This window comes from Anopheles merus, chromosome 2R, assembly GCF_017562075.2.
Source record: "Anopheles merus strain MAF chromosome 2R, AmerM5.1, whole genome shotgun sequence".
Classification (NCBI taxonomy): domain Eukaryota; kingdom Metazoa; phylum Arthropoda; class Insecta; order Diptera; family Culicidae; genus Anopheles; species Anopheles merus.
In genome coordinates, this window is record NC_054082.1 from 31,904,398 (window position 1) to 31,921,731 (window position 17,334).

Here is a 17,334-nt window from a genome sequence, read left to right on the forward strand (position 1 = left end):
TCAATGCCCTCTAATCAATTTTGTCCTGCCGCAGAGAGTGAACATGAAGTGTGCTGGACAGTAGGGATTAATTTATCACAGGACCAAACGGGGCCAGCAGAGTCAATTATCGTACGCAGTGTGTGCTTGAAAATAGAACAGTCGGCTCAAGTGTTTTCAACATACCAAGCAAGCAAGGAAAAAACAAAACGTCTTGCAAAAATCGCAAAAATCATTTAACAACAATATTTACGACGTGCAGCAGCACCGGGAGCGTAGGGGGATTTGCTCCATTTATCTCATGTGTTTCGTACGTTTTTCTTTATTTTATTTTAATACACTTTTTACAGTGCGTGTTGCACCCGCGGTAAACCTCCGAACGCAGCAGGCACACGATTCGATTGACACCAATTTTTTGTTTCGCAAAACCCCCCACACCTTCCCTTTCGTATATGCGTATAACGCGCCCATTTTGCATGTTGCTCTACTTGCACCGGCTACCACCAGCGATCGCGAGACACACTTGTCCCCCGAGCGAATTTGATTAACTTCTCCCCCACTTGCTGTCTGTCCTGTAAAATGGCGGTCAAATATCAAATCGCACGAAAACGCAGCGCAAAGCTTGAATGGAACGAATCCGCACACCACGCAGCGCCACGCAAATGGGTGAGATACACTCGAGATTTTTATCTGAAATTGTTTATTGAAAACAACAGTCTCCCGCCGCCGCCGGCCACCAGGGAGGCCGTGCTGGAGAAGGGTTATATTTGGTGGCACAGTCTAGTAGTCGACCTGCCGCAGCGATCCCAATCGCGCCGGTTATAGCAATCGTTTGTTCACGACCGCATGCATGACCGGCAAGGCTTCACGGTCGTAAAGCGTGTTTGCGAGCCCCGAGAGTCCCGTGCGATCCGGTTTAAAGGCAATACCGCGCGGTGCAATTTCGTCCATTCGCATATGCTGCGCGTAGCCGCGCCAGTGGATGCGTAAGTGCACGCGGTCGCATACGAGAGCGAAAGCGATCTTGCGAATATATTACGCCCGCGTTGAGTCTGACCCCTGCGCATCGAGGCAGGGGGTAGGGTAGTGCGAGTAGATGGCAACAAAAAAGACAAAAAAGGACACGAAAACAGAACAAGATACACGCGGGCGAAGGTAAATTAATTCATTCGGCACGATGATTTATGGCCGATAATATGTGTTGCCGCGGAGCCCCGGACCGGCTGACCGGGCCCACTACCAGCTCCACTACACACAGACACATGAGTAGCACACTTTTTGAATGTGTTGATAAATTTACTTTAATCAAACTTGCGCGATACCGTGCGCTTTGCCATCGCAGACCCTGAGGCGACTGTGGAAAGCGCCCGGACGCGGCCCAGATGTGCGGCTCCCGGAGGAAGGCGAGTGGTGTTGTGCGGGCTGGAGGTGGAGCCTTTCGAAAAAGAGAAACACATTTCCACCCGTTCGGGTAGCGTTTTTAATTTGTAAATCAGAGTAAATGGTGCATAAATTAAGCTAACTCGCCTCGGCCGATGACAATTTAGCCTGGTGCGAGAGGCACGCACCAACGCACCGCGACACTTGCGCCTTGCATAGGAGCGACACACACGACGCGACGCGTAATGACTGGGATGGGTGGTAGGGTGCGGGAAGTGGTGTGGTAGAAAGTTGAGGCGAGTAATTAAAACAAGCTCGTCTGCGGAGTGATGTCGTACGCATTAGCGCAGTGCAGACGGCGGAGGAGGTTATCCAGCTTAACTGAGGTTAAGCGAATGCACCCATTATGCGTACCACCCTCCCTCCCGCCCCTCCCGGCTGCCTCACATTCACTGTGGCCGCCACTATCGGCCGCCAGATCTGAAGGCAGATAGAATGCGGGCGCGTAGGAACAGTGTGTACGCCGGGCGCAATGCATTTCTCACGGTCCGCCGGGGTTCGGCAGCGACCGGCTCGGTACGACGCAACGAATACGCCATCGACCTTACCCATTATTATATCTCGATCGAATTGATCGGCCGAGGATCCGATCCGATCGATCGAGCTGCATCAACATCCACCGGGCCTCAGTAAACTTCATCCCCCCCCCCCTCCCACCCCCTTTCGACACCGATGTGTAGTGTTGTTTCGTGTCAAGTACCGCCGGGGCGTTAATGGATCATACGCACGAGATAGAGCGGTTAATCTGATTTTCGCGACGGTATGTTTAATAAATTTAGACAACAACGTCGATTACGATTACGGTTGCTGCTTTCCGCCCGGCCAACGCACTGCCACCCGCTCTAGCGCTTAACATTAGCCGCCCCCGCCACCGCCGCCGCACACGGCCGAGCGAGCGCGCGTTAATGGCTAAACATTTTTAATTTAAAAACATAAAAATTATCCCTTGAACGACCGGCCCTGGGAGAATGGGAAGAGAGGGAAAGGAAGGGTCGCATGCGAAGGGAGGCGGAGGGTACAAGTGGCAAAAGACCTAGTACAGCGGATACTCATTAATTAAACGTTGTTTAAACTGCAATTACGTGATATCGAAACACTGCACACACGGACGGGGTTGGCACAGGGAGCGCGCGCTGCACTACAGTACAAGCGCGCAGGTTGCGCGCATATTGTGCCAAGGTTTGTTATGTTGAAGCATGATGCAGATTGATACAATTTTCTGGAGCTTGGCGTCAAACTATGCATGAATCAAACTACTAATAACAGTCTTCTACAAAGCAGAATCTTTTATAAGCATGATGCTGTTTTTTTCTAGTTTTATAAGCTCAAATGCAAATGTCACAACACAAAAATAACCATAAAGGGAGTCCTTGTCTTGTCGCTCCACATTGTTGATGCCATCATCACTCAACCTATTGGCACGTGCTCTTGTGTTACCCTTTCGACGGGCTGGCGTTTGGGAATTCCCATATTTATGCTTTACTGTTGAGCTAGCTTTCAGTCAGCGTAGGGGCAGAAAGGGGACGTGAAAGGCAAGACTACCCGTGGCTTTGAAACGTTTCACCTGTGCCCATTTGCAGCTGCGCCACAAATAGCACTAGCGCACATACACACATACACCTCGATCGAACAAATCGAACGATAACACCAGCTAGATGGTGATTTTGAAGGAACGCGATGGCTTGCGGCTATTCGTACCTACGCCGTTGCAGCAAACGCCGCCGCCACGACATTTCGCGTCTGTCACGACACAGCCACCATCGACTCTGCCTTGATGCCGCATACTCACGTCCCTCGTACCCAGGGACTCACCCTCATGTTGTGGGGTTAAGTGTGCGTTTAAAAGGTAAATCTTTGACTGACTCTCTACCCGTCGATCGGCAATTCTTCTCTCTTAGGTGAGTAATTTCGTTGAAACTAGGTTACACACATTCCATCGGCAGCATGGTGAATGAAACAAATGGAATGAATATTTAAAAAAACATAACCCTGTATTCAAACCATGATCGTTGCATTCTCTTTCCATCTCCACTCCAATACCTTTTGGCGATATTCGTTCGCGAGCTACGACGAAACGACGCAAAACAAAATGCGTGCTTGCTGTCAATAACTGAAGGGCGATTTTTTGAAGCCGAACATTTGCCGAGCGGATGGAAAGACGGGTGGTTAAAGAAGACTCAAGATTGAAGTGAAAACAATCCACTAATGCATCCACGCGTCGTCGTCCTCGCCCGCAACTATACCGAAATAGTTGAAAACCAATGCATCGCAAACCGGTTTTAGATAAACAGGGGAGGATGTATAAGTAGCTGCTTTAAAAATCAAATGTCGAACATCTGTCCGACTGCTTGGTTCAGTGGGTTTAAAAAGAGTAAAGCCCAGATGAAACATGTGATGGACAGAACGGGGTTTCCCTAGAATACACCGCCGGTAAAGCAAGCGTCACATTTCACGCATCTAATGCACCACCACTCCCCTGTATCCAACTGATACGGATGGCATGAAGGTTTCGACATTATACTATAAAAATGTGTTTGATTGCGAAAGAAACTAATGGACGACGGTAAGCAATTTCGCTACACAAAACATGGTAGATTCTTCATCAGTCTTCAATAGGTTTAACGCACCAACAACGAGTACATTGAACAACCACATTATTTATACATAACAGTTCACACTTCATAAACTTGCGTTACTGTATAACGACGCTTTATAAACGTCAGTAGGTTTCTCTTAATATTAGAGAGAAAAACCCATTAAAACTGAATAACAGGCATAAACCACCATCAGATACCAAAATTTAAATGCCGATTTTCTTAGCACCTCAATTACTGTAGAGCGTACGCCCTACAGTGCACATGCGGTGCGAAAGTGCGCTGTTTCAAGATTCACAAAGCGTACAATATTTTACGCATCCACTTCCTAGACTACCCTGCACATTTTACTGCGATTGTAGCTCGAGGTGGGAAATAAAAATCCCATCTTGCCGAAAAGCCTCAAGCTACACATGGTACGACGTGTGCGTGCATAAGCGCTATAACACCGCCGAATCGACGATGTGCTTCTGTGTGTGGCGTTACATTTTATGAGCTGAATTAATTTCGTTAAAAATTATATGCAATTTGCGATGCCCGCAAATTATGAAATACTCTTGCGTAGCCCATTTCCGGCAACTGTCAGCTCCGGTGGATGTGTTCGATTTGGGATAAAACACAAGTACAACCATCGATCTACATCAAACGTTGATTCAACTGTCGCAAACATTCGTTCCGTTTAGTTCGTGCCATTTTATGAACCCAGCCTAACGTAACGATTAAATTATACACCCGGAAAGTACGCCGCGGAAAATGTAGCTAGAAACGGAATTACTGCCATTCTTTGCCTCTGGCTGGCTGGATGCTGATTCACCGCACGAACCCTAACCGAGGCAGAAAGAAAGGACGTCACGCATCAGAAGAAATGTCTGATGCCACTGATTGGGTCCCTGGATCGAATAAAGACGGGAAGCTTTTCCATCGTGCATCGTCAAACAATCAGCAATCAGTTTGTTCTAGGTCGGGGAAAGTAGTTCAATACGAAACCCAGCTGGCCTGGGTTGGGCATTATTTGTACTTACTTTGCAACACTTGTGCGGTGGCTGTTGTGGTTCATTTGAAGCACATTATTTCCCTTTGCTTCCACCATCGAGAGGCACATTACAACAGGCAGGGCAGGAACCATTGACGATAAAGTGTCCTTGCCATGCTATGCTACTGAACAGGACCACTAGTGGCATTTAAGTTTTATAGCTCTCTTCCGGGTTTTTCCGTCATAGCCCTAGCTTCGCTAATATCCCACGAAATCTATTAAGTCATTAAGGACGCTTCCGCCATGTGAACGAGAGTTACTCTTTGTGGGACTCGCTGAATTGCTTCGTGACGAGCAAACATTCATCTGAACTTTTCTTACCATAAAGCCGCCATGGTAGGGCAAACGAAAGAAAAATTCTTCAATCAGTAATGTAACACAGGATCCAGAAAGAATATGCAATAACCCATACTGTCACATTAATGACGCCACGCACTGGTGGAAGTTTTATACACGGAAGCTAAGAACGCTACAGAATGTTGATTGTCTGGACGTAAATGGCCAACACGCAACAACAATCAACCTGTCCACATGGCTGAAATAGTTTATTGTAACTTCAAAACCAAACAGAATGATTACGAAAGTGGGCGAACTTCCAATGTTATAAACAAGAACTCATGCTACCAAATCGTGTTAACTTAACTTCGAAACACAAAGTAGTAATAATAAAGATATGCTTACACAGTATGTTCATGTAAAAGTGAAGAAAAAACATTCAAAACACTATAGTATACTTACCATGCTTGAACGTAGACATCAAATGCTCCGCGTCAGTTCCATGGTGACAGTCGTACAACGATTTCCCCAGCAAATCCGACGGTTGATAACCCAACAGTGAGAGCATGCTGCAAGCGAGGGAGAGAGAGAGAATAGGTGTCGCATCGTCAATAAACATAATTATCGCACGCGTCGCTGTCTATTGGACACTCACATATCATCGACGTAGCTGAACTTCATGCTCAGCGTATGTTGCGTGAGGAAGGTGCTCGAACCGAGCGGCACCTCGATATTGGCCGGATGCGGAAGCGGACGAGCGATAGCGACCAGCTGGCGCTGGCCCTCCTTATCTTTGCACGCAATGTGCCCGGTTACGTGAAGCACCTTGTACGAGGCGCTTTTGATATTGACACTGCGACCGCGGCTTGTCAGCGTGCACTTCAGCCGCAGGAAGAAATCACGATTTTCCATCGGCCGGCAGTCGCTGTTCGCCACACCGTTCAGCAGCTCCGACGGTGAATGGTGGCGACCGTTCAGGGCCTCCCGCAGCTCATCATGGTCACACTGATGGCTGTAGTCCCAGATTGGTTGACCCATGATATCGATCTACAGCATAGGTTAATGAAGTATGAAGCCCCACAATTATTCATTTACGTTGCTGTTCGCTTTCGATTAAAGTGCTCCGACGCTGGCTTGCTTACCTGCGAAATGCCAAGATATTCGTTGACATTTTCCGAAACGTACGTCACGTCACCGTCCGCGGAAAGAATGATCAAAAATCCGTCGAGGGTTTGCAGGGCAATGGTTTCCGGATCCAGACCGAGCGATTTCAAGCTCAGCTTAGCTTCGTTGTACTGAAACTCCTCCATAGAATCCATTGAAACATCGTTATCTTCCTTGATGGTAATTTGCTCCTTCGACTGGAAGTCTGGAACTGTAACGAAAAAGGATACCGACCATGTGATTGCATTTCTTTTAAGACAACAAACCAATAATGTCGAACTGAAAATATCGGATAGCAGTTGCTGCTGTAGACCGCGAAAGATTAGCGGAGACACACACCATAACACGTTCCATGAGCGCCACCTAGTGGCAATATACATGAAGCTATCGCAAAGCTTGCTGAACTTTCCCGTGTTCGGTTATTTCACCACATCGTGTTGTGGTGAATAATTCTACCAAAGTTTGATTGTTAAAATTTGAACATGAGCTCAATTCTTCGTGATCTCGGAAAAAATATTTTTATATGTTGTAGGTAGCTTTGAATACGAATGTTAAGTGGATAAAATTACATAAGCTATCATACTTACAGAGTTCCAGCATATTGCGAGCCTTCAAGAATGCGATCGATAGACGCATAACGGATGCCTTGTCCAAATGTTCCACCTCTTCCGGACGCATCGGGAGCAGACTGGCCAGATCTTGGAAGATTTCGGTCTCGCGCGAACGCCGGCAACGTGCCGCATCACGCGACTTTTCCTTGCGCTTTTCATTGTTCCTGAAACGATGAAAAAGATAACGCATTAGTTAGATTATGATGGATAGGATAATGGAACTATAACTCGTTACAAAAACAACATATTTAGGTAAAATATTTAATAGGACAAATTAGTATCCATAAATAGTAAAAAAAATATTTATCCATAATAATAAAATAGCCATTAATTCATATAAATTAAATAAGCTTCCATTCAACATGCGTCGTTATCTTGAAAGACTCTTAATCTTACCCTCTCTAGATCAATCATAATCAAACACTAACAGCTGCCAAAAACAATCTAAAAATTGACATCTAACTGCCATACCATTGATATTGTCCCTCTGGTAGGCATGTAAGGTATGGTATGATGAATTTACGAATTCAGTAGCGAAATCTGGTTCCGTTAAGCCGGTTTAATGTATTGCACCTGATACACAGCGACAGTGTCGGCGTGCACAGCATGTGCAACGAATAGAGTAAAGAAGTCAATAAAACAGTGAAAAAACAATCTGTTTTAGATAATCCTAATCACCTTTCGGCCGAAAGGCTCTACCTGAAATGCGGCATTGCAATAGAAGATTTTTTGACCAAGTCGATGCGACGATATGTTTCGTGATATGGACGGACAACACACCATACGCTACACCCTCCACGGTTTGATAATTCGCTTACCGCTTTGGGCTGGACACGCTATTGCCCTATACGGAACGAATCACGTTCCCTTATCAAAGCGGTTGGCTTTACGACAAATGCCAGATAGACAGATCAATCGAAACGTGTGAGAGACTTTGCTGGAAACATGCGACACTTAATACAAGTTTGGCATATTTTTGTTGCAAATATTGATGATCGTAGAATACAATACAATAAGTACAATAAAATATAAATAATCATGATAATCCTGGTTCAAATATTTCCCAACATAGTACAACATGTTTGCATGTTTTTTTTAACAGATAATGAAATAAAGTAATTATTTAAAAATCAAGAAGTGAATATGTAGGGTCATAAAGGCACAACACTGACGTGTACTGCAGGCAAACAACAGATAGGCATTTAATGTTCAGCAACAGTAAAACCGACCAAGATTTTAGTGGAAAAAGAAAGATATCAAAAATATGTTCCAAGAACTGCATCACAGTAACAATTCCATCAAATGTCATTACCCTACAAATTCCTTCCGCTGACCGCTGAAATGCGTGCCTAAGCTTAATCGGTAATTATCAGACACGCGTAATAGCACGTAGAGATTAAGCTGAATCATATAGATACAGTTTATTGTGGATGAGGCTGATGATGATGATGGTCAATAATCTGTCGTAAATAAATAAAAATCAAACTTTTTATTGACAACCCACGGAAAGGCTAAAACAATTTCTAAAAAAAAAACACACACACATAGTGTAGAAGCTACTTTTGCACTCATTCCCCTCATGTGCAGTCTAGTTGTTAGGTTGGGGTTTAAGGGAAAAGCAATAATTGAACACCCTACATTCACGCCACAAAGTACAACCTTGGAGGCTATCTTAAAACAAACGAAGATACATCTAAGAGATCCCCCCAAATATATTTTGTCAGGGCTGTTTGTTGCATCATGTGATGTGCAATAAACGAATGGATTATTGTGAAATTCGCACAAAGGACTGGCTGATTCTGGCCGAGCAATAGTATATATAAGAACCCCTTCTTTTGCGCTTCCTTTGTTTAAAAGTGAATTAGAGAGGAATAGAGCCTATTCTTCTCTATGGTATTGTTTATTGGACCAAATTCACCCACTGACCAAATGTACAATATGTACTGTTAGACCATGTAAAAAATATCAAGAGCAACGACCGTTATATAACTCATAATTGTCCACGAGATTAAGTATGCTCCTTCTTTTGTTCAATAAAAGTGAACTGCTATATTGTTATATAGTATCTATAGACGACGTCACTTCACCAATGAAAGTCAGAAGCTGTAAATCTAGCTTGCCAAACGAATCAAGCTTGGTTTGCCATTAAAACGGAGCGTTCAATACGGCCACTGGCATGTCCCAACAGTGTGATACGAGCTCATCAACAGATTGAATAGTTTACACTAACTTCCAACCCAACAAACTTCTTTACACAAAATCGTTTCATTTTAAGTTAATCATGCCATACAACTTCTGTGCTAGAGGTTCATAAAATAATTAATGAAACGGTCGTGTTTTTCCGACAGTGCCACTGCGGTGGTGTAGAGTCGTAGTCATGGTTTTATTTTAGTCTTTGAGCATTTCTTTTATTTTTCTCGTACAAATGGAAACGGGTAGCCGTTCTCGAGTGGAACGCAACTGCAAAGAGTGGAAAATTGGAAACGAACACTGAATCCCTCCTACTGACGTAACTGACCATGTGACAGTGGATAGATGACTCTTTGCTCCCTGGGGCATTCCCAAACATGCATGTTGGTACACATCGTCGACATCAGCGGTTCTTCATTTGAATAGTGCATCGACTGTTTCCCTCAACACGAGTGCACTTGCACCCAGCTCTAATCGCGTCGGTCGTAACATAAAGAGAGCTTGTTTGCTGAATATGCTCTGTTGGGTAGTATACTATTGCACTCATCTAGTGCAAACATGTTGCCGAGTGTGTTGTTACAGCATTCGCCCAACAGAACAAACTGGAAATGAGGTTCTATTTGCTCAAGCCACGCTACTTCGCATAATGCCTCCAGTACAGGATCAGATGGATCTTTTGCGCTCAAGCAAGCACAGCAATGATTCCATCTCACTGTCGTGTCACAAAATCATTACAGCGGTCTATTCACATCAGCACGCGCAAGTGCAAACAGTTGCGCTGGGGTGAGAGATAGTGGCGTTAACTTTGCGCACCCTTGTCTCGGTGGGACGGCGAACGCTTAATGGTTCGCACCGAAAGCTCAAAACAACGTCGTCTCCATACGTCTGGTCGTGGCCATAAAGTGATGCGAGAGTAGCGGTGGATGAGTAATATTGCTTTACACTTCACTAGTCGCTACCAAAGTCCCTCTCGCGACCAGCCACCGGTCAAACACCGCTATCATCGTTCGACAGCGTGGTGATGTTGTGCTTTACTGCCTGTAACTATACAACAACGACCGCAGGCTAAGGGAGCGGGCTAAGAAAGCCTACGGAAGGACTACCAAGTGTACAGTAAAATGATTTAAATGATTTCCTCACTTATGCCATATTTCATGTTTACGTAGAATGTACCGGAATGCTGAGGGAACAGTTTGAGTTCTCTTTTACTGCAGACTTGTCGCAGAAAATCGTCGAGAGACAACTGTCCAACTAGCTCTAGCTAGATTGAACAAGGATGAACACGACAATTCAGCCGTGTGTTTAACCTGAAAAAGATTCTGTGCACTTATACGAGACTTGAGCAAACAGCAAACCTTTCAATGCAATCATACACTCGATTGGTGCTTGAGTAAAACCACCGCAAATTGCTTAGCGCGTAAAACCAGATTAATCGCTTATATACCAACGGCCCGAGAAATCAACCAATTGGAAGGGGCCTTGGCAGACAGAGATTGGCATAACCATATACTACGGACAAGCTCCAACCATACCCGAATGGTTTACTTATCGGCCGGCCAGTGTGTATAACACATACCAATGACAGTGTATAACAGATGGCAGTGAATCGATTTCGAACCAACCATTCCAAGCATTTGGAGAGGACCCTATCGACGATCTTGATAATTACTCCGACATCACTCAACACGCGCTTCCGATTGGTTGGTGTGGAACGAGGAAGCTACTTACATGAAATCTTCCATATCGACCATGTTGACGTAAGGACACGGTTCCTGCCCATAGTAACCATAGCAGTAGGCATAGTTCCATGGCGGCGGACCCTGGCACGGTGGGTAATTAGCCGCCACGTACGGTTGCTCAAGAAATGACGGAGTGCTGCTGCTGCCGCCAGCAGACATCATATTTTGAGGTGGTGACACTAGCTCGGGCGATTCGCCCAATTCGACACCGTACGAGGATGGCTGACGGGCGGGTGGCGGTGGAAGCGCCTGACAAAAGGGCTGATAAGCACCACCGACAAGATGGTGGTTGTTGGAAGGAACCTGCGGTTGCTGCTGCTGCTGCTGCTGTTGCTGCTGCTGCTGGTGTTGGTAATCGTTGTTGCTACCCATTGCCGTTGGCGCCATCATTTGGGATTGGTTATATAACGGGCCCATCGGTGGCGGCTGGTGTTGTTGATGAGGTCCTACACCTTGGTTAGCGTTTGGGTAGGACATGTAAGGACATGCATTGCTACCTGTCACTACATTTCCAGTGTATGCGTTGAAATCTTTTTTAGCAACTGCCGTTCCACCAGCGTAGTTGAATGTACCGTCAAATCTGGGTTTAGATTTATCCGGATATTCGACAGTCCCCATTGCTGGGGGACCGTAGAATGATACATTTTCACATCCATAGTATCCGCCACTTAGACCACCACCACTCCCACCACCGTCATAAACATTGCCCATTCCACCAACTGCTCCCTCGTGCTGATACCAGTTCGTATGCATCGTCTAACCACTTCAGGAATTTCCAACTAATACTCTTGGCACGAGTCGAAATCTATCCTATTCACAATTCACCCGTAAACGTATTTATTCCAAAGGACCCTCTCACACACAGAAACACTCTAAAAGATGTCTAGAAACATTCCGGTGTCAACTTCACTAGAACACGTGCAGCGGCAAGTAACTGGACACATAAACTTAACTCCACCTCGGCAGTTTGAAAACCGACTGCCAAAATGTTACCACTTCCGACCGACGAGACCGAGCTCCGACGACTGTCTAATCGTAATCCGATTGGCAATGCTACTAATTTATAATGTTATATTATCTTGCGCACGTTAACGAAAGATTCCCGATAAAAAAGAGCGGAACCGTAGACGATTATACTGGATGGCCCAAGCCCAAGCCCTAGCCGCTGTCGTCTTCGGGATATTCGTTATCGAAACGGCGACCTACCGACGAGATCCCCGAGCGCGGGATCCAGCAATCAACAGTCAACGAACTCGCCAGTGGATCGACTGCAAAGTACTTGCTAATACTACTACTACTACTACTACCACCAGGTTCGTCGCTAAACATTACTCTCCACAGAGGTGCGCGTGAAGGAACAGTCATGTAGGAGGAGGTATTCGTAGGTCGTTGCGAAAGTTTGGAGCCGCACGTCTGATAACACGCCTAAAGGGTGGGAAAGATGATAGAAGCTGACCAGTAGGTGACGGATACAGGGGAGGGCGAGGGGAGCCCTGAGTAACGATTAGCAAAGTATGAGTCGGCCGTAAGTTGGGAAGTCAAAGTTTTAGAACGCTCTTGCAAACCCTGATGCTCGGTGACTACTGAAGAAGGTGTAGCTTCTACTGGTGCGCTGCTGTCTATGGATGGTTTACAACCGCTTACAGGCAAACGAGATAGTATGAGCTGATAAGCATGTGTGGTAAAGATAAATTTTGTATCCTATTGCCTTGGGCTAGTGCACACTTGGTAACACAGTGGTCAAAATAAGACAACTGGACATACATTGCCTGAGAAATGAATATCACTACAAATAATAAGCTTTTGTAGGACTATACTTTTTTAGCTTTTTTGGCATGAAAGTAGAATAAATTTGATTTGATAAAAAAAATGTTAGCTAAACACATTGATCATTTTCATGGCAAAGCGACATCCTTACTATTGTTTTTACATAGTGATTAAAAGATGTTCCGTCTATTTGATATGCAATATTCAACTTGTTTATTGTAACAGATTTCTAATTAATGTTTTCAGTGTAATAAGTAATGCTAGTCTAATGATCATCAGTGATCATCTAAAATACCGTTTCCGATCTTTTGCAGCAGTTGATTTAGCAGTTGAAATCATATTAAGAATTAGCGAGCTAACGTCAAATTAAACTTCCCCATGAATCTATGTACTATGATCTCAAGATGTGTAAGATGTTGTCGATTATATTGTCTGAGTGCGAACTGCATTCGGAAGTATTTTGTTGAGAAATATTGTGTGTACCTGATGGCGCCACGCAAATTGTATTTATTGTCTCATTATTAAGATCAGTGGCATCTTTTCGCTCTATTGCCAATCTGTCCCCAATGTCTGTTTTACATTATGTGTGTTTTACAACAAATTTACAACAGACAAATGTGTGTTTTACATTATATTTAAAAAACAGATATCGATTGACTATTCTGCATTCAATAAACAAATTAAAAATCACATCACAATAAAATTGAAATACACAGCGTAAACACATTTGCAGACCAAGCACACGACATCCCTACATACTGTCACGCTTCTCAAAGAGCAACCAATATTTGCCCGCCTGTTCTGTAGCGCTGTATTGGTTTAACCTTCTATTTTTTACCACTGTGAGTAGTAAATTGTCTCAATTAAAATTAATAGCACGGAGAGGGTGCTGTGGCAGGTTTGCAGAAACGTTGATTCGCCCACCACCGACACATCAATCTCGAACCGGCGGACGAACGCATCTTGGACAACCGGAGCCGCTTTATCTCTCCTCTCCAGCTCCAGCTGCAAAACATTAAATTGCTCTCGGCACGCTTGTGTGCTTGACGAAAAACAATCATTCAGCTGCGAGCAACGCACACGGGAACAGTAATACTACTCGCTGCTGTCTCTGTCTTGCGTACGATTCGCATAATTTGCATACACGTATAGGATGTGCATGATGTACAAAAGCCGACCCAACAAATCAATTCAAATGGCCACGGTGTCGAAGGTCAGTAAAGCAGAACGGAACCGTGCGCTCCTTTCACTGAAATTCCTTTCCGCAGTGCGATCTGTTTGCTTCGTGTTTTTGTTAAAAATTGTAAACACACATAAAAAATAAAGCGATACGGCGTCAGCAAACATTTGAAACATAAAAAATCAAATAATTAAATAATACAATGATACAGATATTGATTCTTCACATGATCGGTGTTGGATTTTCCCGCCCTTCGTGAAGGTGGGTATTTACGTGCATTCGGAGACGTGCGTAAAGTCGTGTACTAAAATGCAGAAAGAATGATATCTGTTTATGAAATTATTCTCATGCAAAAGGCGTCATGGCGAAGGTTGTAATAGTAATCGACGCACGTACGTGTATTACGAACACAGAATCCTTAACAACTGCTTTGTCCAAACGGGGAATGAAAGCTTTCAATCGAGCTTCCGGTGATGACGCACAGCTCTTAACCAATGTGATTTATTACAGTAAAAACGATTTGTATTTCAGGTTTCCTAATCAAACATTAGTTTAAACATTGATCTGGCGCTTCAAGCAAGAAACAAACGAATGAAGTTAAATTAAAACAAAGGAATGATTATACTCTCAATATAAATATGTGTAGAATTCTTATCATTACGCTCATAAAAGCTTCGATTGCACAAGTAAGAAGAACTTCTGTCCTATCACTTAAACTGCATTGATTGACCCCCATATACAAACAATCAAAGACCTTTCGGTGAGCAAATTTGGGGGGAGGTATGTTAGACCTCATTACCACTAGTGACGCAGCAACGAACAATATTTTTTAATCAATAAAGGTTATTGGTCGTCAGCGAGTGCAAAAAGCATGCAATGTTTGATTGAATGTTAAAAGAACTCTTATCAGCAACAATGGTTCTTTTCTTTCAAACGAGATCTATGTAAAATCTTCTATGTTCTTCTTTGCAATGATGATTATTTAGAGCTGCCGAGGAAATCCATCTAAGAAATGTGTATTATTTAGAATTATTCAGTGGTTGGATTTGTTTTTCATCGTGAGATTTTTAACATATCACTTGAAGCGTTTTTTAAAGGCGCACAATAACGTTTGAATTGAAAAAAATACTTTTTCAGAAGGGTTAGAGGAAAAAAAAACTTGTCAATTCAAAAACTTGTCAAAATTCAAAAATTCCGCTTTCCATAAACATCTTTGAAAAAAGGTAATTAAAAGGTAATAAATCTACGCCCTTGCGAGCTGCCGCCTTCCGTCAGTTATCCGGAATTTTTGCCATAGCGAACGACAACATGCGTATTAGCATGTTTTGCATGTATTTTCATGTTTTCCAGGTACTTTTTCACTGTTTGTTCAGATGCATCGTCCTCCCGGCCAAGCGTACGCAGTGCTGAAGCGGCTTTTCCGTTGGTCTTCCCATTCAGCTTCCTGCGGAGCTTCTTGTCGCTCAGCGTCGTTGGCCACTCAGAACTGGGCTTTCTTTCGATGATCCAATTGTTATCTAATAATGTCAAGATGTTGTAGCTGCCGGGATGAACTCATCCGCCTCCCTCTTGATGTCATGTTGCGCACGCTTCTGAACGAAGTTGCTTCACTTTTTTGACCATCATGGTTAGAGTTTGACTGCTAGAGCATTCAAATTTTGGCTGCTTACTCATGGGTTATTATTATTGAATGTGCAATAAACATTTCGTTAGTCGCATGAAAAATAGACAATTTTTGTCGAGTTTTTCATTGCAAACGTTAGCAATGGTAAAGATTTTGCTAAACTAACAGCTCCTAGCTGATAGTAACAGCTCCCAAAATCTGACCCATGCTCGATTTGAACCTTACTCGAGTGATATGATCCCTTCTCACACTTTTGAGTGTGTCGTACTGTGGAGATTGAAAACGAAAAATAATCGACACACTACACACAACGAGACAAGCGTCTGCTAATGTGTCCAAGCGAACGATGATGATGATGATGGCGCACGGAAAGGAATGCCCACGGCTAATCACACCGGTTCAACAGGTTCAACAGCTTTGAAATGTCGTTTGTCGGTCGTTGCTAGTTGAACGGCATTCACCCCCACGCACACATGCACAATTCAGGCTCGTCGAACCAACAGAATTTGGAAGGTGTACGAACATGCTCCACAAAACAAACCGACTGCCGCGTATCCTGACGTTATCGCCCGAAGACGTTGGACACGAACTGTTGGGTCTTCGGCGCTAGACACGTTCTGAATGATGGCTCTAGCCCGAAGAGCGATAGCATCAAGCACTCCCGGCGAAGGTGGAACGCCTGCGCACGCACAGCTCGATGTACACACATGGACGAGCCCTTTTCGGCGGAAGGCGTCTTCATATCGAAAGTGAACGTCAAAACAAAAAGTGAACGCCCTGCGTTGCGGTACATTCCACACCCCAGCAGTATGTCGTCCGGCCTGTCCTTAAAGCGTGGGAAAACTGGGGCAATCTTCGGCAGCAACATCAGGAACATTCGACTGCGTAAAAGAACATTTATAGGCAGGATTGCGGAACATTTTTTTGTTTGCCGGTCTTTGTTATGTAACATATTGATTGTTTTAAAGACTCCACATGGCGTAATCAAAAATGCAGAAACCCTTAAAGGAGAATGGACTATTTTCGTTCACTAAATGAAATAAATTAAAATGTCTATTTACAGCACCAACTTTACATGACCTTGAAATGTGTTTTTACGTGTTGATTTGTTGTTCTTCCACTACGAGAACTTAAAACAAAGCACCTCAGAATGCACCAACACATCCGTTCAAGCAAACACCCACAACACGCTTCCGTCTAACGATTGGCGGTTGTGCGCTTAAAATAATCAGGGCATATGCAATTAGTTCTCCTTCGTACGACCCTATCCAGAACAGGGAACGTTCAGTACGTCATTTGTGCGCTACACACACACACACACACACGCACACATACATAGATCACGTCGAGTTTGTTGTGTAGTAATTATGGCTAAGTACCAGTCCGTTTCCTTATTTTTGCGCGCCACCTTCACCGCGGTGCAGCAAAATGAATCAAATAGACATACTTTTTTTTAATATTTCAAAGCCATTTACACAATATTTGTTTACGAATGAAATCCACAAACATAACAACAAAATTTACTACCCTTGAGTTGAACTCATTAGCGTCAAGATACGACGAGCGGAACATTCGTTTTAACACGATTGCAACATACGCATCCCACGCAACCACGCGTTCATCTGAAGGCCCTACGCGACTAGGAGTCTTCAGATTCTTCTCTTTGCGTTGGACTACAAATATCTTCAACATACAAGATACCATGGTTACGATGCTTCGCCGTTCTGTGGTGCAGAT

General features: G+C 44.1%; 1 protein-coding gene across 2 annotated transcripts in view; it reads right to left on the reverse strand.

Annotated features, from left to right (window-relative positions):
• LOC121588302 (protein similar-like) overlaps window positions 1–17,334 on the reverse strand; it is a 121,890-nt gene that overhangs the window by 102,576 nt on the left and 1,980 nt on the right. Inside the window, exons 1-5 of one of the 2 annotated variants that reach the window (XM_041906060.1) lie at window positions 11,016–12,069; window positions 7,074–7,261; window positions 6,465–6,697; window positions 5,978–6,369; window positions 5,785–5,891 (exon numbers count right to left, since the gene is read on the reverse strand). In XM_041906060.1, the coding sequence (XP_041761994.1) occupies window positions 5,785–5,891; window positions 5,978–6,369; window positions 6,465–6,697; window positions 7,074–7,261; window positions 11,016–11,779 (1,684 nt within the window). In that variant the 5' untranslated portion in view covers window positions 11,780–12,069. Of the gene's footprint in view, window positions 1–5,784; window positions 5,892–5,977; window positions 6,370–6,464; window positions 6,698–7,073; window positions 7,262–11,015; window positions 12,070–17,334 lie in introns of those variants that run through there. The other variant, XM_041906061.1, reaches the window with a different exon arrangement.